Genomic DNA, 24,574 nt, shown 5'->3' on the forward strand with positions numbered 1-24,574 from the left:
TTCTGAGTCCTGTGATGGGATTCGAACCACGGACCCTTCTGATCAAGCTGACAAGGTAAGGACGTCATCTGTGGGATGACTCCACACCCTGCTTATACACATGCAACAAAATTTCATCTTTAGACCTTGTTGTTTTAATGATAAGTAAAAATGGAATGGTCAGATAGCTGACTTACCAGATAGTCTTTCTCTGTGGCCATATGCATTGCTGTGTACGAGGCCTTGTTTGGCCGATTCAGGCCTCCAACCCCAAAGCGCACAAAGATTGGATCATCGTCACTCATGGCTGAAAGAAAAAACATTCACGTATCAATTTCTTGACACTTCTTCTCATTTTGTATACTACTCAGCTTTTGATAGGAATATTCTGAATGTCTGGTGTGAATGTGTCTCCTTGATTGGAGATATTTGGAGATGTTGTCATACAAATAGTATCTGATACTGCCATGCAACTGTCGCATTTTGATGTGTCACTTCAAGTTAAAATAAAGTGTGAACATACATTTCCAAAAGCTGTTTTGAAACAGTAGGAATTAGCTCGGTACCCATTTTGGAGAGTTGAACAGTATATATACCTGCAAATAAAGTAGTTTTTCTGTCATTTTTTTCTGTAGCAGTGCTATTCTAACACTGATTTCTCATAAGAACTCAACAAGACCACTGATAGACAAAATGTCTATGTCTACCTTTTGCATCCTATGCCTACTCCACCTATACATCATGTTAAACCAATTGTAATACAAATGTTATTTTCCTACACAAACTCAAAAGCAGAATTAATTGTGGTCATATATCTTTACTAATAAATGGAAATCATTATCATTAGGATGATGTGGACTACATGAGGCCCATTTGGGACCATTTTAATGTTTATTAATAAAGTCACATGTTCTTTCCAGTTCACACTGCTATGTATCTCTTATGGGCAATGGTAACAAACAAAAATTTCACTACAGGTTCATCTTCAGCCCAATAAAACACAAACACACCACATGCTTCCAATTAAACACAAACACACAACATGCTACCAATAAATCAGAAACACACTATATGATTTCAGTAAAACACAAACACACCACATGCTTCCAATAAAACACAAACACACAACATGCTGCCAATAAAACAGAAACACACTATATGATTTCAGTAAAACACAAACACACCATATGCTTCCAATTAAACATAAACACACAACATTCTGCCAATAAAACAGAAACACACCATATGATTTCAGTAAAACACAAACACACCATATGCTTCCAATAAAACTTGAATACAACCCATGCTTCCAATAAAACATAAACACACCATATGCTTCCAATAAAACAAAAACACACCATATGTTTCCAATAAAACACAAACACACCATATGTTTCCCATAAAACACAAACACACCATATGCTTCCAATAAAACACAAACACACCATATGTTTCCAATAAAACACTAACACACCATATGCTTCCAATAAAACACTAACACACCATATCATTTCAGTAAAACACTAACACACCAAATGCTTCCAATAAAATTCAAATACACTACATGCTTAAAAAAAATAAAAAATACATCCAATGCTTCCAATAAAACACAAGCACATCATATGCTTCCAACAAAACACAAACACACCATATGTTTCCAATAAAACACAAACACACCATATGTTTCCAATAAAACACAAAAACACCATATGCTTCCAATAAAACACAAACACACCATATGTTTCCAATAAAACACTAACACACCATATGCTTCCAATAAAACACAAACACACCACATGTTTCCAATAAAACACTAACACACCATATGTTTCCAATAAAACATAAACACACCATATGCTTCCAATAAAACACAAACACACCATATGCTTCCAATAAAACACTAACACACCATATGTTTCCAATAAAACACAAACACACCATATGTTTCCAATAAAACACAAAAACACAACATGCTTCCAATAAAACACTAACACACCATATGTTTCCAATAAAACACTAACACACCATATGCTTCCAATAAAACACAAACACACCATATGTTTCAAATAAAACATTAACACACCAAATGCTTCCTATAAAACACAAACACACCATATGCTTCCTATAAAACACAAACACACCATATGTTTCCAATAAAACACAAACACACCATATGCTTCCAATAAAACACAAACACACCATATGTTTCAAATAAAACACAAACACACCATATGCTTCCAATAAAACACAAACACACCATATGTTTCCAATAAAACACAAAAACACCATATGCTTCCTATAAAACACAAACACACCATATGCTTCCAAAACATAATATATTCACTCACACACACACACACACACACACACACACACACACACACACACACACACACACACAATTACTTTCTTGTGGCCAACTCAATGGTTTCACATTGTTCAGTGACCACACATACAACATCAAGTTGTCTCTGTAATATTGAATTACATTTTTTGGCTTCTTGCAGGAGATATTTCACATTTTTAACTCTGTTTGCCCGGACAGCAAAGTGAAGAGGAGTGTCTCCCTTGTGGTCACAGTCATACATGTTGGCCCCTCTGCAACAGCAACACAGGCATGATATGTATCACCAAATATTGTTCATGAGAATGCATCAGGAGAGTCTATATTGCAGTAAATGTGTGTGAATGTATTCTCATTCTGATAATGAGATAGTTTGTTTTAACACCACTTTGAACAACCATACCTCCATTCTGTTATGAATTATACCCTGGATCTATTTGCCACTATAGTTGTTATATGAGTCTGACATTAACAAGAGTCATCCAATCAAATCTCATGGTAAAAACAAGTGGTGACGTCGCCAGTTCTCTACTCGCCTTGTTGCCAGCCATCTATACGCAACTGGGAATGTCTAGAAGCATAGAGACTTCCCTCCCTACCTTCACACACCCGAAATCATCATTCCTAGCTGATGGTTCATAACAGTCTGGTGGTTCGATAAAATATATTGAGGGCTGCAAATTCGAATGTAAATCTATGCTGATCGAACCTACGTTCAGAAGGGGCATTTTGAATGGCTGTTGACTTCAAGCTTATGAGTGAGAGATATTCTGTGACAAGTTAGCAATAGAGGAGATGGAGGTAGTGACGTCACTCCTAGACAAGGAATGGTGGTGAATGAGTCCAGGGTATTTATCATGATAGAATGGAGATATAATACAATGGATAGTAGGTGATGGTCAGCTTGATGTGGAAGGAAAAAGTGATGCAGGTGTTATTTACAGTGGGGGAAAAATATCTGTGATATGACAAAGATGGCTGCATTTGGCCACAATAAAAAAAATTTAGAATTTCAGATAGTGAATTCCTATTTTCTCCCCCAACCCATCAAAATGGAGAAAATAAACTTAAACTTATTTTTATTCTATTTTAATATTGTGGCTTTTGGCTCAGGTTGGTCAAATCCTTAAACTGGAAATATAAAATGGGTGGTCCAAGTTCTCCATACCAGCTACGTTAAACACAGTCAAGGTAGAGCAACACATGACATGCTCAGTATTCTTATCTTTGTCACAAGGGCAAAAGTACAAACTTACTGATTTTGACCGGCCTAGACCGGATAAGACCAAACAAAAAACCAGTGTAAACTGACCTCCCCACCAGGTACTCCAGAGGGGCTGTGGACTCACACCCAGCAGCAAAGTGGATGGGTCGACGGTTGCACTTGTCTGAGATGTGGAAGTCAGGCTCCACCTTGAGCAGTCGGTCCAGATGCTGTGTGTTCGGGTTACAGGCGGCAATGTGGATTGGTGTTATCTGTTAGAATGAGTGTGTAAGTGGAACTACGAGAGCAAAAATACACATTATTTACAATTAAAATTAGAGGAAACAAACTGACACAGGTTGTAGATGTTTACCACTTTGGTGAAACCCATGAATATGGTCCTGACATATCCTTGCAAAACAAAGGTAGACAACTCTGTAATACAAGATGTCACACTCAAGATGACTGGGCCATAAGTGTTATTGATCTGTTGGAGCACACAAATTATCAAATACAGTAAAACTATAAGTCCAGACATCATTTTATAGATAGACATTCTGACAGAGAGTCCTCAGTTTGTTTTTCTTATGTTAAACATTGTCAAAGGTATGCTGGGGTTATTCTGTTATTTCATGCAATGGTTGTCTTCTATTACGACAAGTTCAAACCTACCATTCTGACTGACTTGATTCCCCACTTGACCTGTGATGGTGGGCAATTCTTCAACTCCTTGTCTGACGTGAGAACCTGTGGTCAACAGAGTGAGGGAGTGAGGGAGTTGGTTTAACACCACATTAAACAGTATTTCAGCACTTCAGCAGTGAACCAGTCTCCAGCATTCTAGTGCTGTTAGATGAGACTAAGGCTAAAAACAATAATAGTCTTGGTTCTCAGGCACCGCCCACATCATCATAAAGTCCACAGCAGGTTTCGTTTTTATTTCCATTTTCAAAAAAATTTAAAATATCCTAATAATTAAAAAAACGATGCTATCCAAAATAGCACACAGTTACTTCCCTTTAAACACAAACTGCTTTACTGCCCATCTCGTGTTATGGTCATGGCGGCAATAGGAGTTTGTAAGCTTGTTTATGTAGTGAGCCCGTTTTCGCAGGTAGATAGTACACTACTGTTTATTTGGTTACATAGTCGTTTGAACAAGCAAAAAAAAAAACCCTGTTTGCACTACATTTTCAAAAGTCATTGCCTGAGAACCAATTCTTTTATTTTCTAAGCCTAAAAAAATGAATCAGTGGACTGAAAATATGTTTATGTCCTGATTTGGCGGAACACCAGTTACTGTCACCAGTTTGCCTGGTCTTGACGCAGTTGTTTGCAAGAACTAAGAACATTCACAAACTCACTGGATCAACCAGTGTATTGTGTGAAACATTATAAAACATATCAACAATTCAAATTTTGTAAGCAAGCTAAATTCTATAATTAATTAATACAAAAAACATTACCAAGCTGTGTTTAACATTTGGGAAGGTCTCGCAGTCCTTGAAGTCTTCTCCCATCCAACGAAACACCCCACCCCAACCCCCCACCCCCACAAAAGTTACAGAGGCAGTTGATGAGAACGCATATGAATCCCACTTATATGAATCCTGCTTGCACGAATCTTACCGAGTAGTGAAGAGTGGCTAGTTTCCCCAGGCCTGGATGTTCCGTTGCTATTTCCTGCATGATGGCTCCAGCTAGTTTGTGGTGCCCATGTTGAAGAGCTATGTCTATGTTCACAAGGGCTTGTTGATACTAAAAATTTAAAATAAACCCAGCATTAGAAACAGGGGTCCGGAAACAGTCATATGCGCCGGACATGTCTGATTGGGAATCTCAAATGTCCGGTTTCAAATATTGCTTACCTGACATTTAAGCAGGAATTCCCAGGAATTAGAGCGCCAGTTGGCACAGTTAGAATCCTCATGAATTTAAACAAACATGTTTGTGGCATGAATCTAATGACACTGGTAAACTGGGGAAACATGTGGAAACAAGAAACCTTGTATACAAGGCTTGAACACAGCGGCAACAATTACCATGTCATTATTGAAATGCTAAATTAAGTAAAAATAATGTTATTATCTCAGGCCTGTTTAAAAACAATGTTGAACACTATTGGTTTCAATTCATTCCCTTTTTAACATCTTACATCATATTTTTGACTAGTTTGCGCTTAACTCCCTACTCAATTTGGGATCTCTAAATTGGATCTGATAACTGATCTGTAAAACATTAAAGGCAAGACTGAAAGTTACATTCAACCCTACAACTGCTTACAGTGGATTAACTATCTATCCAAGGTATAACACTAAAATATAGATTGGACAAAAAGACTGTGAATAGTCTTACTTCACAAACATCTCAGCTCTTTAACAATTTCACTACTGATGCCATGTCAGATTAACTGTAGTAATATGAAAGAATCGGATGTTCTTTAACTTCTTTTGAGTAGTACATGTATAATGCATCCATTATCAGCCATTAGGTACAGCCTGATTTAGTTCATTTTCACGATACCAAGGTCTGAAAGCTTTCTTCATTCATACTAACAATTTAGAAGTCTCCACACTGATTGGCTGATTAGCAAATTCACACGACATGACCTAGACGCAGATAGGTTGATCAGAAAATTGACCTGACAAGACCTCTATGCTGACTGACTGATTAGAAAGTTCACCTGACAAGACCTCAACATTTATTTGCTGATTAGAAAATTCACCTGACAAGACCTCAACACATATTGTCTGATTAGAAATTCACCTGACAAGACTTCCACACTTATTTACTGATCAGAAAATTCACCTGACATGACCTCCATGCATATTGGCTGATTAGAAAATTCACCTGACATGACCTCAACACATATTGGCTGATTAGATAGTTCACCATCCCGACTGACTAATCAGAAAATTCACCTTACATGACCTCCATGAATATTTGCTGATTAGAAAGTTCACCTGACAAGACCTCCACACTTATTGGCTGATTAGAAAATTCACCTGACAAGACCTCCAATCCTTTTGGCTGATTAGAAAATTCACCTGACATGACCTCCATGCACATTGGTTAATTAGAAAGTTCACTGGACAAGACCTCCACACTTATTGGCTGATTAGAAAATTCACCTGACAAGACCTCAACACATATTGTCTGATTAGAAAGTCCACCTGACAAGACCTCCAGTCCAATTGGCTGATTAGAAAATTCACCTAACAAGATCTCCATCCCGACTGACTAATCAGAAAATTCACCTGACAAGACCTCCATGCATTTTGGCTGATTAGAAAGTTCACCTGACATGACCTCAACACATATTGGCTGATTAGAAAATTCCCCTGACATGACTTCCATGCATATTGACTGATTAGGAAGTTAACCTGATACGGCCTTCTGTGAAGGTTTGTCAGAACTTGATGGAGTGAGGTATAGAATCAGTGTTAAAGATCTCATTCCACTAATTTGGAGCTCATTTACATGAGGCCGATAACCAACATCTAAGCCACATCCAGTTGTGTTTTACATACTTTATAGTAGTCCATTGGACTGTCCTTTTTTCCCTTCAAAACATCTTTCATGGTGTTGAAGTCAATACCAACAGCTAACATGTGAGTGATGATTGATTCAGATGATGGCTCTTTTCTTTCTTGCATATCGGACAGATCCTGCAAAAAAGATATAAATTACTCAAATTTATTAAGTGAAAACTGGAGTCCCCAGTCTCCCTATGTGGATTCTAGAAACACAATCATCAGTTACCCACTACAACATCTGGAATATTGCAGATAATTCTGAAATACTACTGTGATATTGCCATGGTATTGCTGATATTGCTGTGATATTTGTGGAATATTGCTGAAATATTGCTAACTGCAACACACAACAATATTTTCTCATTCATACCTTCTTTATCCTTAGAGTACTTTTAATAAAATAATTTGGTATTTTGGAACATTCTAACTTCTTTTTATATCCAATTCAATACTGTCACCTACCTTAGTAAGGGCATTGTTTCCTTCTCGACTGCCTCGACTGGCCATGATAGGACGTATAAAGGCAACACCCAGTGATCTGAAGTTGTACCTAAAATACAATAGGAGAATAAAACAAGTGCTGGGAAATGTCCAATTTCTTTACTGGAGCATCCATGTGCACGTTTTGTTTCTTACTTTTATACATTTGAGTAGAGACTTCAGTGGACTTCAGTGTATGCATGATCTGATCATTTAATATGTGTCTGTAAATAGCCTTTGACAGGGCTTTCCCATTCAGACATTATGTTCCAATTCTTGAGACCTACAGTGGGTACCACGGGTAGGGTCGGGTATTAGGGTGGTCGAGTACCCAGGTCTTGATAAGGACTTGTCCCAGGCCTTCATGACAGCATTTTCACTTCAGTGAATCATTTCTGGTATAAAGGTTGAATCAAGGCAAAAACTGCGAAAAAAACCTGCAAAAATCGGCCTACATTTGTCTGGTCTCACTACTACTTGCATCAATGACAAATTCAGTAATTTTGAGAAAAGAAATGACCGAGTGATGGCCATTAATAGTTTTCTAGATATGGCCATGTTTTACATCGGATTAGAACCCTGTGAGCAAGGACCATTCCTACAACGATTCAGCTTCATGGGCCTTCTAGTTTCAAAGATGATGTCATAAATGCAGTGACACTAGAAAAACAGTGGTACATGTAAGTCAAAGATCGCAGCTGGAAAAAAAGTCAAAATATCCCCAAAACATCTTAAATGTTATTCCACAATCAACATACTTTCTGCATTTCAAATTCAAAATGACACAAGCTAAAATGGCAGAGTAAAGCGCAAAAGTGAAAAATGTTCAGCTTTCATTACAGTTTTGCAGTAGGTGAACAACAAGATTGAAATGTACAATGGAATAAAAATGGAACATATATCTAGAGGCCCATCAGTAGCTTCAGATGTACCAAATTTCATTACTTTTGGAACAATAATGGCTGAGTTATGGCCCAAAATAGGTGTTTCAATATGGCTGCTGTGGGAGCCATCATTGGTGGGAATAAGTATGTGAATTATCAGCTTCATTGGTGCAGTGGTTTCTAAAGAGGAGATGTTAATGCCCGACAAACAGGCCATGACATAAGCTCACTTGAGATATTTCTTTCCCCCTTGGTGTCTTCTGAATGCATGAAACTTCTGAAAATTGTCCTCTTAAAACCTTTTTGGAACAATGTTTTAAATAACATATATATTTCTACTTTTTTAATGCTTTAACTTCCCTTCCTTATACAAATTAATAGTACTGGAACAGAGAGACAGTTGAAACAGATTACAGCCTGTGACTCGGCATCCATAAGTTATCCCCCTTGGCCCCTACTCCCTCATATTCTTCACTGTATGACAACAGAAGTAGTGTAGACAGTAGTGCCAAACGGTAAGGCGGAGGAGGAGGATGAAGTCCGGGTTGCCCTATAGGTGTAGCGTCAGGTAAGTATAAAAACATTGCATTAAATCAGATATGCTCTTGTTTTACCTTACCTGACGCTACACAGAGCTTTATTCGACTGACGGATGGCGGGCTTTCCGTGAGAAGCACCAGGCATGCTGAGGAAATACATCAAAACTGTTTGGCAGGAAACCAAGCAAGCAACGGCAAGGTAGTGGCTCCCGGAACGGCAGGCAAGGGGATAAGATGCAGGTTAAGTCCTCTCGGAACAGAATGGTGGTCTGAAAAGGTAGAGAGAACATCGCCTGACAAAGGGTAAAAGTAAGGTATTCCGTATCCGGCCCAAAAGAGGGGGAAAAACAGGACCAAAACTTTACTAGGTACCAACAGAACAGTACCCAGCAACCCAAGAGGAACAGCATATAAAGCCATGTTCCTCGGAAATGGTATGGTCAACGGCATCAGGAGTTGGTCAGCTGCTGGGCCAGGACAAGTGAACCAAAGCTATGCATACCTTTGACGTCCTCCACACAAATGTTGCTGAGATAATGGCTGGCAAAGAAAGTAGATGACCAGAAGTACCCCTCCATGATGGACCGGATGGAGACCTTAACATGGAGGGCCAGCAAAGAAGACAGGGCACGGATCTCATGTGGATTGGAGGCTGTTGGTGGTGATAAGCCCTCAGGATAGGGGAACGAAGCCAAAGGGAGACTGTATTACAGGAGATCTCTGAAGAGACACAGGGATGAGGGATGAACAGCCTCTGGCACTGCTTACGATGCTGCTGAGACACCTGAAGATAACGACTGAGAGCCCGAACCAGGCAATGGGTGAGCTCTAAGTCATCATCAGGACCAATGATCTCCGAAATAGGCGGGACATGAAATTGCCGATCAGGTTGGCCAGGCATCTGATTTTTTGCGACAAAGTCCCAGCAAAGGCCAAGGTGAACCAAACCGTGAGGGCATTGGTCGAACTGGACTCGGGTCACATCCAGGGCATGAAGCTCGCTAACCCTGGCAGCAGTTGCAAGGGCCAGGAGAAAGCAAGTCTTCAACGTGAGATCTTCAAACGTAAGTGGCTCATACAGGGCCCGGCGTAAGTCCTGCAAAACAACATTGAGATCCCAAGCTGACACTTCTTAGTCTGGTCCTCTAGCCTAAAAAGAGGGCAAAGAGGGCGGGGAGCGATGATAGCCGGGAATCTCTAGCGATCTTCAAGACAGAATTGAGCGCAGCAAGATAAGCCGCAACACGGGTTCGCTGGAGAGATGAAGGAGCCTGGAAAACCAAATCCGTGCTGGCCAGTAAGGCAGAACCAAAAGCAGATCCAGAGACAGGTCTGGGCCAATTTCTGAATGACCTGAGGGAGAAGAACTTTTGGCGGAGAAGTGTACACGCTTAGGCCGACTTAGGACAGAGCAAGTCTGTCTACCTACCAAGCAGCTGGGTCTGGGGCTTGAGACACGTACACCAGCAATTGGTGGTTGCTCACTGTGTAGAAGACATCGACGTTGGGAGTTCCCAGGCGGTTGTAGAAGAACCGCAAGGCGTCCAGATGGAGCATCTACTCCGTGGGAAATGGACGATAGGGAAAGGACAACCTGGAATGTGACTGGCTCAGATGAGAAGATAAAGACCAAACGAAACAGGCGAAAAGTCTGTAGACCGAGTTGACCCCTGTTTGTTGATGTAGTACACCACTGTGGAGTTGTCGGATGATGAGACAGGTGTTTCGGAGGAGCAGACGCCAATGACGAAGTCGCCCGAATGATTGCCTCCAACTGTAGATTGTTGATGTGTCCACAGGAGTCCAAAGACCGGAAGCAGTTTCCTGGAGAAGACTGGCACCCCATCCCTGTAGAGACGTGTCCATGAAGAGATGGTGGGTGGCCTCTAAGCTTGTCATTGAGGAACCACTAAGATGTTCGATGGGACTAGCCACCACTCCAGAAACGGGTGTAATTCCTCTCAGCAGAGAAAGAAGGGGACCGGACAGGTCAGAGCGCAAAAGGGAAGGAGAAAGAAGGAGAATGGGACACAGTTGCAGATGACCCCTGGATTTAAGATCCTTAGCTGAAGTTAACAGGCCAAGAAGGCCCTGTAGCCCTGTGCAAGAGATTTGAAATGGCTCTCCTGACCCCAGATTGGAGAGCAGCAAACTGATCCTGAGTAACCTGTATCAAGGCGAGGTCTGTCAGAAAGAGCCCGCCTGAAACGCGCTGAAGAATCGGGGTCTGAGGGATGCTTTGACCGTGGATGCAGTTATCGAGGTAGGCTCCAAACCAAATACCCCTGCAGTGAAGAAACACAACGATGAGTTATATGTGTGAATAACAATGGAGTCATGTAAATTCCAAATGGGAGCACTTTCAACTGGAAGACGAAGCGAAGGAAACAACAAAGCAATGCGTGAATGGTAACATGCAGGTAGGCATCCTGTAGATCCAGACTGATGAGGTAGTCCATCGGTTGTAGTAGGTGGAGAACGGATGGAGATCATCTGGAAATGTGGCGGAGGCGCAAGATAGTTGAGACTGAATATCACCAGATTGTGGATCATCGTCAGTTTGGACGAAGCCTCCTTTGGCACTAGGAAGATAGGACTTTCACTGCTGAGAGAGCTGTGAAAAGAGGAGGCGTTCCAAGTTACTAAGGAGACGAAAATGCTGTTGATTAGCATCCTAACTCTGGGTCTCCTTGGCAACAGTAGGGATCTGGCCATTGAAGAGAGCCAAACCAAACCAAGGATGGTGCACCAATTACGTCTTGAAGGACGGATCCCAGGAAGACTGCTTGAGCAAGGCAGAGCGCCAAGCAATGGTGATGGATCCAAGACAGTATTGGAGGTAAGAGCCAATTCAAGGCAGAAAGGAGCTGGTCATCAGCCTCATAGGGATTCTTGTCCAAGCAGTCTTGTATGGCTCATGCAGTCTTGTATGGCTGTGTTGGCAGAAGCCACTGCCGACACTGGATAAAGGGAGTGACAAGAGAATCGGTCATCGGAATTGAGGAACTTGGCCAAGAAGAACAAACAAGCATCCGAACCTCTCCATCAACAGGAGGGTAGACGCTGGCAAAGTCCATAGAGTGGGAGATGAACCAAGCAGGCATATCCACAGGAGTAAGAGACTTGGCTGGAGACGCTTCGTCATAGTCTGGTACAAAATGTTGCTCATCATCCGAAGGACGGCATGGGCAGAGACGGTCGAGAGATGATGACACGCTGGAGAAGGAGAAGTATGGTAGGACTCCAAACACCAGAGGAAGAAGCGCTCAAACACAACCAGGGTGTGAAGTGCGACTAGCAGCAAACAAAAACATAAAACGTCTAATAACCAACAAAAAAAAGGAGAGATTCACCAAAAGTTTAAGAAAACTATATCAAAAAGTAGATTAACAAGCAACCTCGTAAACATGAGACGCCTGAAAGTTAAATTGGCGACCAATGCGCGAATTGTGCTAAGTTACGAGGCCCTGAACAAAAATGGAATTATCAAGGTATAAACCACAAACAAGCAGATATATCAAGCAGGGGAAGGATATATGGAGGTAACACCACCTGAAGACAAAATCTGATGACAAAACAAGGTAAATAGAAATAGAGGAAGTAGGGGCCAAGGGGGATAACTCATGGATGCCAAGTCATGGGCTGTAATCTGTTTCAACTGTCTCTTTGTTCCAGCACTCTCTGTTAGTATAAGGTATGGAAGCTAAAACACTGCGTAGCATCAGCTAAGGAAAAACAAGTTCCTTTGAAACATTATTTACATGTTATATTATGTTTCATGGTTTATAACATCATAGATCTCGTCTTTGGTAAACCTAGAACCTCTAATTGAAATCCCTGCAGACTTACGATCCAGTCTCTAGTTTTGCAACATTGACTTTTTCAGGCATTGTGTGTTTTTTCCTCTTTGCTAGGGTACTGTTTTCATTCCCGAAGTAGTCCTTGTACAGGATGCTCATGGCCTCCTTGTCCTTCAAGGTCACTGCATGGTGCAGGGCTGTGGTTTCATCAGCGGTACTCCGATAATGGGAAAGCTGGAATGGTAAGCAAAGATATAATAAGCCTACAAACAATAATGCATTTTACATCAAATTGTCTTGCTACTGATTTGTTTTCTTACTAAGAGCTATAAGATATTCTAAATTAACAGATATCCTATTTCAACAGTGTAAATTGTTACAAAACCAAGGTAAATTCAAAGCTCAATCCTCACATATCGAATCTTTTCTGTATCCTTGATTAACTTCTTAAGCAGTTTGTAATCTTTCATTTGGACAGCTCGGAATACCAGCTTGGAGTGTGCATACTTGGACACAAAGGACACCGATTGGCTGCACAGGGAAAAAAGAACAGAAGGTTTTTTTCAGTTAACTTGTAACACAAATAAAGACATGATGAACATAATGCAAATGAACATAAGCTTGTTTCTTACTTTGTTTCAAAGAAAGGATCTTTCCTGTACACATGGACAGCAGGATTTGGATGTAGAGTCAGCTCATCAGGCTTTTTGGGGACTTTTCTCTTGCGCTCTGAAACAAAAACCATCTGTAATTACTACTGGACTCAAGCCATATTTAATTTAATCATAAAGTGAAGAAATGTTCCTGACATAACGAGGAACTGGTACAAAGGCATACTGACACAAGGAGGTATCGGTACAAGGAGGTACTAGTACAAGGAGAAACTGACGCAAGGGAGGAGTGGTATAAGGAGGTACTGACACAAGGAGGTATCGGTACAAGGAGGTACTAGTACAATGAGAAACTGACGCAAGGGAGGAGTGGTATAAGGAGGTACTGACACAAGGAGGTATCGGCATAAGGGGGTACTAGTACAAGGAGAAACTGATGCAAGGGAGGAGTGGTATAAGGAGGTACTGACACAAGGAGGTACAGGCACAAGGAAGGAGTGGTATAAGGAGGTACTGACACAAGAAGGAACTGATACAAGGAAGGAGTGGTATAAGGAGGTACTGACAAAAGGAAGGAGTGGTATAAGGAGGTACTGACACAAGAAGGAACTGATGCAAGGAAGGGGTGGTATAAGGAGGTACTGACACAAGGAGGAGTGGTATAAGGAGGTACTGACACAAGAAGGAACTGATGCAAGGAAGGGGTGGTATAAGGAAGTACTGACACAAGGAGGAGTGGTATAAGGAGGTACTGACACAAGGAGGAGTGGTATAAGTAGGTACTGACACAAGGAGGAGTGGTATTAGGAGGTACTGACACAAGGAGGAGTGGTATTAGGAGGTACTGACACAAGAAGGAACTGATGCAAGGAAGGGGTGGTATAAGGAGGTACTGACAAAAGGAAGGAGTGGTATAAGGAGGTACTGACACAAGGAGGAGTGGTATAAGTAGGTACAGACACAAGGAACGAATGGTATTAGGAGGCACTGACACAAGGAGACACTGATGCAAGGAAGGAGTGGTATTAGGAGGTACTGACACAAGGAGACACTGATGCAAGGAACGAATGGTATTAGGAGGTACTGACACAAGGAAGGAGTGGTATAAGTAGGTACAGACACAAGGAACGAATGGTATTAGGAGGCACTGACACAAGGAGACACTGATGCAAGGAAGGAGTGGTATTAGGAGGTACTGACACAAGGAGGAGTGGTATAAGTAGGTACAGACACAAGGAACGAATGGCATTAGGAGGCACTGACACAAGGAGACACTGATGCAAGGAAGGAGTGGTATAAGGAGGTACTGACACAAGGAGGAGTGGTATTAGCAGGTACTGACACAAGGAGGAGTGGTATAAGGAGGTACAGACACAAGGAATGAATAGTATTAGGAGGTACTGACACAAGGAGGAGTGGTATAAGTAGGTACAGACACAAGGAACGAATGGTATTAGCAGGTACTGACACAAGGAGACACTGATGCAAGGAAGGAGTGGTATTAGGAGGTACTGACACAAGGAGGAGTGGTATTAGCAGGTACTGACACAAGGAGGAGTGGTATAAGGAGGTACTGACACAAGGAGGAGTGGTATTAGCAGGTACTGACACAAGGAGGAGTGGTATTAGCAGGTACTGACACAAGGAGGAGTGGTATAAGGAGGTACTGACACAAGGAGGAGTGGTATTAGCAGGTACTGACACAAGGAGGAGTGGTATAAGGAGGTACTGACACAAGGAGGAGTGGTATTAGCAGGTACTGACACAAGGAGGAGTGGTATAAGGAGGTACTGACACAAGGAAGGAGTGGTATTAGCAGGTACTGACACAAGGAGGAGTGGCATAAGTAGGTACAGACACAAGGAACGAATGGTATTAGGAGGCACTGACACAAGGAGGAGTGGTATTAGCAGGTACTGACACAAGGAGGAGTGGTATAAGGAGGTACTGACACAAGGAGGAGTGGTATTAGCAGGTACTGACACAAGGAGGAGTGGTATTAGCAGGTACTGACACAAGGAGGAGTGGTATAAGGAGGTACTGACACAAGGAGGAGTGGTATTAGCAGGTACTGACACAAGGAGGAGTGGTATAAGGAGGTACTGACACAAGGAGGAGTGGTATTAGCAGGTACTGACACAAGGAGGAGTGGTATAAGGAGGTACTGACACAAGGAGGAGTGGTATAAGTAGGTAAAGACACAAGGAATGAATGGTATTAGGAGGTACTGACACAAGGAGACACTGATGCAAGGAAGGAGTGGTAAAAGGAGGTACTGACACAAGGAATGAATGGTATTAGGAGGTACTGACACAAGGAGGAGTGGTATAAGTAGGTAAAGACACAAGGAATGAATGGTATTAGGAGGTACTGACACAAGGAGACACTGATGCAAGGAAGGAGTGGTAAAAGGAGGTACTGACACAAGGAATGAATGGTATTAGGAGGTACTGACACAAGGAGGAGTGGTATTAGCAGGTACTGACACAAGGAGGAGTGGTATAAGGAGGTACTGACACAAGGAGGAGTGGTATAAGGAGGTACTGACACAAGGAGGAGTGGTATTAGCAGGTACTGACACAAGGAGGAGTGGTATAAGGAGGTACTGACACAAGGAGGAGTGGTATTAGCAGGTACTGACACAAGGAGGAGTGGTATAAGGAGGTACTGACACAAGGAGGAGTGGTATAAGTAGGTAAAGACACAAGGAATGAATGGTATTAGGAGGTACTGACACAAGGAGACACTGATGCAAGGAAGGAGTGGTAAAAGGAGGTACTGACACAAGGAATGAATGGTATTAGGAGGTACTGACACAAGGAGGAGTGGTATAAGTAGGTAAAGACACAAGGAATGAATGGTATTAGGAGGTACTGACACAAGGAGACACTGATGCAAGGAAGGAGTGGTAAAAGGAGGTACTGACACAAGGAATGAATGGTATTAGGAGGTACTGACACAAGGAGGAGTGGTATTAGCAGGTACTGACACAAGGAGGAGTGGTATAAGGAGGTACTGACACAAGGAGGAGTGGTATAAGGAGGTACTGACACAAGGAGGAGTGGTATAAGGAGGTACTGACACAAGGAGGAGTGGTATAAGGAGGTACAGACACAAGGAATGAATGGTATTAGGAGGCACTGACACAAGGAGGAGTGGTATAAGGAGGTACTGACACAAGGAGGAGTGGTATAAGGAGGTACAGACACAAGGAATGAATGGTATTAGGAGGTACTGACACAAGGAGGAGTGGTATTAGGAGGTACTGACACAAGGAGGAGTGGTATAAGTAGGTACAGACACGAGGAATGAATGGTATTAGGAGGTGCTGACACAAGGAGACACTTTCACAAGAGGTACTAGTACAAGGAGGTAACGACACAAGGACCTACTTCCACAAGAGGTACCAGTACAAGGAGGTAACGACACAAGGACCTACTTCCACAAGAGGTACCAGTACAAGGAGGTAACGACACAAGGACCTACTTCCACAAGAGGTACCAGTACAAGGAGGTAACGACATACGGATGTCCTGTCAAAACGAGGTAATGGTAAAAGGAGTAACTGGTACTAAGGCGCTGGTACTAGTACACAGAAACTGATATTGGTACAGAGATACTGATACAGAGATACTGATGGTACACTGGTACATAAGTGTTGTGACAAAAAGAGAAAGCAAAATGACTCAGAAGATATCGTATTTTCTTGAGTCTAGTGTGCACTCTTTTCCAAAAATACAAAGCTGTGTAGAAGGAGGTGTGCATTATACACACAATAATGAGTTTTGATTGTCTTTTTTCCCCTAACACAAAGACATTTCCGTGAGCATGTAACACCGGAAATGCCATATCAACAAATCCATATTGGAGTACGCAAATGTAATCTTATAATTATGCAGTCTGGTTATTAAAAGTGTTCATTGTATATCTGGACTTTGGACTGTTTGTAATCTATTTCATTAATTTTATCTATTTAGATTAATTTTGGTGAAATTGCGTGTGAAGCGGCCGGAAGATTGCATGACTCACTATTATTTACAGCAACCACAGTCAGATTACCGTTATTGACGCCTTGAAACAAACTTTAGTTGATAGAGAATGGATACATATATCATGAATGCCACACTTTGACTCGTAAAAAGTCATATTTGTTGTAGTTTGACTATTCTGTGTCAACATAAAGTTCTTGCGATCACGTGCGCGGGAGCCTCAACGGTGGCTGGTCAAATTGTTCCATGTCAAAAAAATATCCGGCCATAGTGATCAGCTGCACCGAAGTGCTATGCTTATGGTTATTAATGTTTTAAATATATATAGTAAAAGCTGCATCGAAAATAACACGATATTGGAAGATATTCTTCCTGACAAATTCCGATCATTGCATCAAAATTCTTTAAAGTTATATCATTGGGTAAGTTTTAACCATATCACCGGTAGATTCCAAGAAAAATGTTTGGACAGCTGATTGCTGTTTCCGGCTTGGGTAACGAGAAAATACACAAGGTAATCTTAATCTCTGCATGTGAATTAATGCCTAGCAGGACAGAAAATATTATTTAAACTGTAAATCAACATGTCTGGTGATTTTTTATCTCAATTTTCAAATTCGTTTCTTATCACAGGTTCATTTACCTGAATTCGCTGAAGGGGTACGGTGTAATTTTCTGCTGTGTATAATATTCAACAACAAATTTTCCAAAATACTGAATCCCCTAGAGGGGATGCGCATTATACTTTGGGGCACACTATACTCAAGAAAATATGGTATGTGTTCAGCGGAAATTCAACAAACATCACTGAAATAACAAAGAATACAATTTCACCTTTCTTTTCTTTTGGCTCTCTCTTCTTTTTCTCTCCAGGTGTTTTCTTAGACTTTGTTGACTTTTCTTTCTTCCCCTTTGTCTTTTCTTTCTTCCCCTTTGAAACTTCCTTGATCTTCTTCTCTATCTTCCTCTTCTTTTCTGGAGGTTCAATCTGCACAACTTCTTCAACTACAAGGGGAACATCACACACATGGTACTACAGACAATAAGAAATGTTGCTTTTTCCTGGAAGACTAAGGGATTTTTAAAGTCAGTGTATTAAGGAGAGAACTCAAAATTCACTATGCACAGAATCATATACGACTGGTCGATTTGGGAAAATATTGATGTCAAAGTGAACATTACATTAATGTTGTTGACTATTATTCTAATAAATGTTAAGAAATCACAAAATATCTGGGCAGACCTAGATGAAACAAATACAAAAAAACAACAGCATTAGTACCAACAATCTTCATGAGCATGATGAAAATGGTTAAAATGCAAGTGCTTAATAAAAAAATATCATGACTCATGAAACACTGTCAATAAAATTTAGTTTGAATGACTTGAATCAAATTTGGCCAAGCCTCATATCTTTTTAACAACAAAGCAGTTATCTCCCCTTACTGTCGCTGTCCACATCATCAGCAGCCATGTTTCCCTTGGTCACATCCTCTACAACCTTCAACAGCTTATCAGCTTCCAGTCGATCTTCATGGCACAGCAAATACACTTTTCCTATTTTTGTTACACGGACATTGAACAGAATGCACCCAGGGTCAATCTCATCTGCATAGTCCAATAAAAAGTCGTTATCAATAAAAGCGTATTTTGGGGACAACCATCGGATTTTGACAGTCTTGGTTGTGTTGTAGACATTGTTTCGAAGGCGACACAGAAACCAGCCGCCTGGAAGAAACAGAACAATCAGTGAGTGAAATGACACGCCTTGAACTGTATTTCAGTAAAACCACAACATGGAAGGAAAGCCTAATGTTAGCCCAGGTTGTTAATGGTGTAACGATACGGCGATAAGTATTGTAACGCGATATGAGGCCCTCGATACAATGCATCACTTTACAATCCCTGTATCGCAATACATACAACACATTTCATTAAAAGTCATATTGATGTAAAAACATGTGAATGATAAGAGAAACTGTTCAACCACCAGCATACATAGATTTTTTGGTATTTCAAAATATGGACATAACTTAATGACGTAACATTCACAGAGCCCTCTAGCTAATTATTCAGGGTTGTGATTTACCTGCAAAAAGAAAGAATATCAACTTGTGAAATGAAAGTACTGTATCGAAATAGGAATCGTCTCGCTCCCATAGTATAGGGATATGTATGGCATCGCAACCCAAAACTGTAGCATTACACCTCTACTGGTTGTACATATCTGTTTCTTTGGGTAAACCTCAAATGAAAGCAATGAGCTGAAACTATCCGTAGGTGACTTATATTTCATAACAAGGCCAATAAAAAGAAAAAGGCTGACATGCTAAAATATCTCTATATACATTAAAATTAGGACCAAAAAAATGTGTATTTTCCAAATTTGCCATCCAAATCTAAGATAAGTTCCTGAAGCCTTACCTATAACAGCAAAAGTATTAAAACCATGGTGTTATACGTTTCTTTTAGAGGCCACAATAGGCTGGCCTGTAGTCTCCAGCACTGCAGGGGAGAAAGTCTGCCCCTGGTGTAAGATTCAAAGCCAGGCAATGTCATTAAAATCAGATCTTAGTTTTCGCTACCGCTAACCAAAGATCTGAGGACATCCCATTACGAGTCCTGTCAGAATGACCTTTCGCGAACATTGACCGACCAATGAAATCCACATTAGCCAATCAGAAGGCATGCAGCTATCTCGAGCTTTACGGCACTAGTTTCAAACTGGCGACAACGCTTCGAAACACATATTTTGACGTATTCTGGATTTAAAAAATTTAAGACTGACCAATACAACATTCTGGAATGGCTTATAGATGGCCTAGATTGTATGGATATAATCATAAAACCTGTAACTGTCGGAATACCCCTTGTTAAATATTTCGAGGTTGCATAATAAGAAAACACATTCCGACGGTCACTTTCAGGATCTGCTAAGCGATGCTCTGATTGGTTGGATGAAAGGTTATGCTGACGTGAACCATAATGGGATGTCCTCAGATCTTTAGCGGTAGTGAGAACTAAGATCTGATTTTAATGAGATTGCAAAGACAGGCCCTGCTAGTGCTTACCTTCTTCATTCCTGACAGTGACATAGGTACCTCTGATGTACCAAAGTGTCTTTGCATTTGGGTCCTTTGTCGCTGCGGTCTTCTTGGTTGGTGTTGTCACTGATGGACTTTTTGCAGTCAAAGATGGCGCTCGACCTGCCAGGACTGGTTTGGATGTCAAGGAAACATTTATACCAGCTGATGATATTTTTTTGGACAACTTCCTAGTTGGTGTTGGTGCAGATTCATCAGATTCTGATGACTTTCTTTTTGCAAACGTCACTTGACGGGACGATTTTTTGGTCACTGATTCTTCCCTGTCCAGTTGAATTGTCGGACGTTTTGACAAGGGTGTCTTGTTGGAAGTTGACCTTCGTTGCAAGCCTGACCTTCCTGGAGTAGACTTATCCTCATCACTCTTATCAAGTTCCTTTGTGGACTGACGAGACAATGATGGCCGTCCATCTACTTTATCAGTTGTGTCTCTTTTGTCGCTGGTCTGTTTTGTGAATGATAATCTACTGGATAGTCGTTTAACCTGGAGAAATATTAACTATGTTAATGACATCAGATGAAAATAATCTTTGGAATGGAATGATGATAGTAGATAGTCAGATCATAGCTGAACCTTCCCACATCAAACGTTTCATGCTCAAGAATGTACTCTAGTTTGTATTCAGAGTATTTTGCTTTTCTCAGTTCAGGAGGCCTATATTTCAAATCTAAAAGATTCAATCTATCTATCAAAATGAAAACAAGGGTGTCACTGTGTATTTGATTGTGTTAGGCGTGCTAACATCCAAATTCAAACATTTCTTTAGAATCCTCTGAAGAAATCCATCAGTTTGATATCATTATTGTATTACTAATGCTATTCAATTTAAATATCTGAATACTGACAAAACATTCCTCATCAAGAAAACATTCTAATTTCTGTTTGTTAGTGTGTTGAAATTTGAAGAAATTGATAAAAAGTGTGTATTTCCCTCAATTCTTAACATACAGCAACATACCATTGATTTCATGGATGAATTATTAATAACCATCCAATCGAAGTACAATGTACATTTGTAATGGGACAATTGTAATGTCAAATATGAAAACAAAAGAGGAAGTTCTAGAGTGATTGATTGAGTGAGTTTAACACCGTTGTCAACAGTATTTCTATTAAATCATGGCATGTCAGCCAAATGCTGGAGTTATGCCCAAAGAGATGAAAATCCTTGACATTTGCCACTTTGGTGAAACCCACTAGCAAGTGTATGGTGCTGACAAACCACAAAAATATAATGAGGACGAAGGCTTGATTTAAGGAACTTGATTTAACTTGCATCAGGTGCATGTTGACATGATATCTAGTTGCACCCTGGTCCCATGAAGTTTAAGGTGAGGTGAGGTGTACTGGGGTTTAATGTCGCGTTTAAGATACTTATATAGCAACGAGCATGCATGTGAGTGTGTGTGTGGTTGCTTGTTCTATTCCAGACTAATGCCAATTTTACAGTGCTAGGCCAGTGAGATACCCCATTCAGACACAGTATACTGACTCTGTGTCGACCAGTTCTTGTTTTAACCCCTTAATGCCCAGCATCAGGCAGGGTAACAATAAGTACCATCTTCTAACATTTTTTCAAATGACGACTGCCGGGGATCGAAACCCCCGACTTCACTCTCTACAGGCAGATGCTCTACCAGACACTGACATTCTTTATTGTAAACGTCCTTTCGTACTCACTGACATTCGTTATTGTAAACATCCTTTCCCGCTCACTGACATTCTTTATTGTAAACGTCCTTCCGTGCTCACTGACGTTCTTTATTGTAAACGTCCTTTCGTACTCACTGACGTTCGTTATTGTAAACGTCCTTTCGCCCCCAAGGACTTTCATTATTGTAAACGTCCTTTCGTGCTCACTGACGTTCTTTATTGTAAACGTCCTTTCGTGCTCACTGATGTTCTTTATTGTAAAGTCATTTCTTGCTCACTGACATTCTTTATTGTAAACGTCCTTTCGTGCTCACTGTCAAACTTTATTGTAAATGTCCTTTCATGCTCAATGACATTCTTTATTGTAAAGTCCTTTCGTGCTCACTGAATTTCTTTCGAACACATTGTTCTTTCTTTTCTTATGACATCTTTTCGTAACATTTGACTATTAATATTAATACTTTCGACCTTTATTTCAACTTTGTATTTGTTTAACCTGCATCTGTTTGTTTTGTGTTTTGACCTTTATTAGTAACATTAAGTTCTTTATTCGCAATATTTGACCTTTATCGTGTAATTTTGTCCTTTTTTTTCAACTTTGTATTTTTTATAAAAAAAATGGCCGCCCATAAAGAGCACCTGATTGTCTTAAAAACGTTAAAAAATGCTACCATTTACTCACAAATGAAGGAATCATGGCTGAAAAGGGTGGGGACAAAAGTCACCAATTCCAAAGAACTTTCCCCTTCAAATCTTCAACAAAAGTGTCTTAAATCTGAAATACAAAAGAAAATAAACATCTGTTATTTCATTGTCCTCTAGAACTTAAAACAACGGAAACAACTTATGCACAATATACAGTTAATAGCAATCATATACACATGCAGATATTTAATTCAGTAATTCAGGCTATTATGGCCCATTGTATATTTGTCTTACGTATATGAGTTAGTCACATGAATTTGTGAAACATTTTTACCTTGTACGAAAAACATGTAAAATAATTGCAATACATTTTATTGCATCATCGTTTTTAGAATTGAGAAAAATGTTCATCATTTGCTTCTCTTTATGTTTTTGACACAATTCAGGAAGATATGTTCTTCCAAGATGTTGATAACTATCACAAAACAATACAACATGAATTTCATCTTCGATAAACCCACTACAACATTGTGTACACAATCTATAAACCTACTAGACTATGGAGGCGTTATGAATTGGCAAGGCTTGTGGAATACTTGCTAATGTTTGCAGCAATTACATCAAACACAGTCAGTCCTCTCTTTGATGACAAAAGTTCCATATTTGGTGCCAATGATTTACTAGGAGGTAGCCTTACTACCTCCTAACAAAACCTTGATGATCATTAATTATAACTACAATCATAACCATTCCCAGTATAAACTCTTTGATATTTTGGTATTTCACTTGGCTTCAAAAGAGACAATATACAGATATAAGGTCTCTGACTTTGATATGACAAGCTTTGATAATTGTACTTGATAATAAATGCAGTATCACTTTTGAGAGTAATTTTTTTCTTACCTGAAAACAGATTTGATTTGATTGTATGTCAAAATAGATTCCTAACATATTTCTTTGACAAGGAATATTAAGAATCTGCCACGGAGCTCCTTAGAAATTACTGAGGCCTAACAATCTTGAATCATGGCTTATTGCATACACGAACACCCTTCAACTGGAGTTGTGGCACCTATCACTGAAACCGGTGCAACAAAAGCCATGTTATCGGTTACCTGTACACAAAGTGACACACCCCCTCGAGGACAAAACTAAGGGACTACGCGATATCAAGCGAACGCTTAAATGCTAGATCAATTAACCTTTTCTAAACTGTTTTCCCGATTCAGTCGCCAGTAACATCTCATGAAATTAAGATCTGTGATACGTCGATGCAATGACAATGCATATTAACAACATATCAACGCCAAAGTGCGTTGACTACCGTTCCGAACGTTTCTGTCCGAGTTTTTACAAAATTGTGCCCAGCAGTTTGCGGAAGGGGACATATTTTGTGTATCAATGTCTTTCTGTCACTTACTTGCGTATGTTGATATTTGCTAAGTGTTGCATTTATATTTATGTATGTGTCTTCGCCTTACCTATTTTAGCTGTGTTTCGGTACACTCGCAATGAGAAAACACTGAGTGAGACACCGTCTCCGCAAAGCTTATACCTCCATTGCTAGCGGAAGTACTGAGTGATAGGGTATTTATATCGACTGGTAGTCGCTGATTGGCTCGTATGCCGCCGTCTTCATGCATGCCACAACTCGTCCAGTTGATATGAGCTATGTCAGCAGATTGGTCGGCTACAAATATTTCGCAATGTTGTCTACATCGCGGAAAATCAAACAGTGAACATGAATGTTCATGTTAATCACTGTACGTAGAACTATATGGGTCAATTTCAGGGGGAGAATGTTTT

The 24,574-nt window shown here is 40.4% G+C and overlaps 1 protein-coding gene across 2 annotated transcripts in view; it reads right to left on the reverse strand.

Annotated features, from left to right (window-relative positions):
- LOC139480527 (poly [ADP-ribose] polymerase tankyrase-like) overlaps positions 1-24,328 on the reverse strand; it is an 80,254-nt gene extending 55,926 nt beyond the window's left edge. For both annotated transcript variants that reach the window (XM_071263620.1, XM_071263621.1), the window contains exons 1-15: positions 24,250-24,328; positions 22,806-22,898; positions 20,437-20,953; positions 18,812-19,093; positions 18,200-18,370; positions 13,399-13,495; positions 13,180-13,297; positions 12,816-13,000; positions 7,526-7,613; positions 7,058-7,195; positions 5,157-5,285; positions 4,200-4,274; positions 3,636-3,799; positions 2,468-2,577; positions 177-286 (exon numbers count right to left, since the gene is read on the reverse strand). In XM_071263620.1, the coding sequence (XP_071119721.1) occupies positions 177-286; positions 2,468-2,577; positions 3,636-3,799; positions 4,200-4,274; positions 5,157-5,285; positions 7,058-7,195; positions 7,526-7,613; positions 12,816-13,000; positions 13,180-13,297; positions 13,399-13,495; positions 18,200-18,370; positions 18,812-19,093; positions 20,437-20,953; positions 22,806-22,820 (2,199 nt within the window). In that variant the 5' untranslated portion in view covers positions 22,821-22,898; positions 24,250-24,328. The remainder of the gene's footprint in view (positions 1-176; positions 287-2,467; positions 2,578-3,635; positions 3,800-4,199; positions 4,275-5,156; positions 5,286-7,057; positions 7,196-7,525; positions 7,614-12,815; positions 13,001-13,179; positions 13,298-13,398; positions 13,496-18,199; positions 18,371-18,811; positions 19,094-20,436; positions 20,954-22,805; positions 22,899-24,249) is intronic.
- Between the last annotated feature and the right edge of the window lie 246 nt (positions 24,329-24,574).

This window comes from Haliotis cracherodii, unplaced genomic scaffold (assembly GCF_022045235.1).
Source record: "Haliotis cracherodii isolate W230 unplaced genomic scaffold, xgHalCrac1.p SCAF_4, whole genome shotgun sequence".
Taxonomy (NCBI): Eukaryota; Metazoa; Mollusca; class Gastropoda; order Lepetellida; family Haliotidae; genus Haliotis; species Haliotis cracherodii.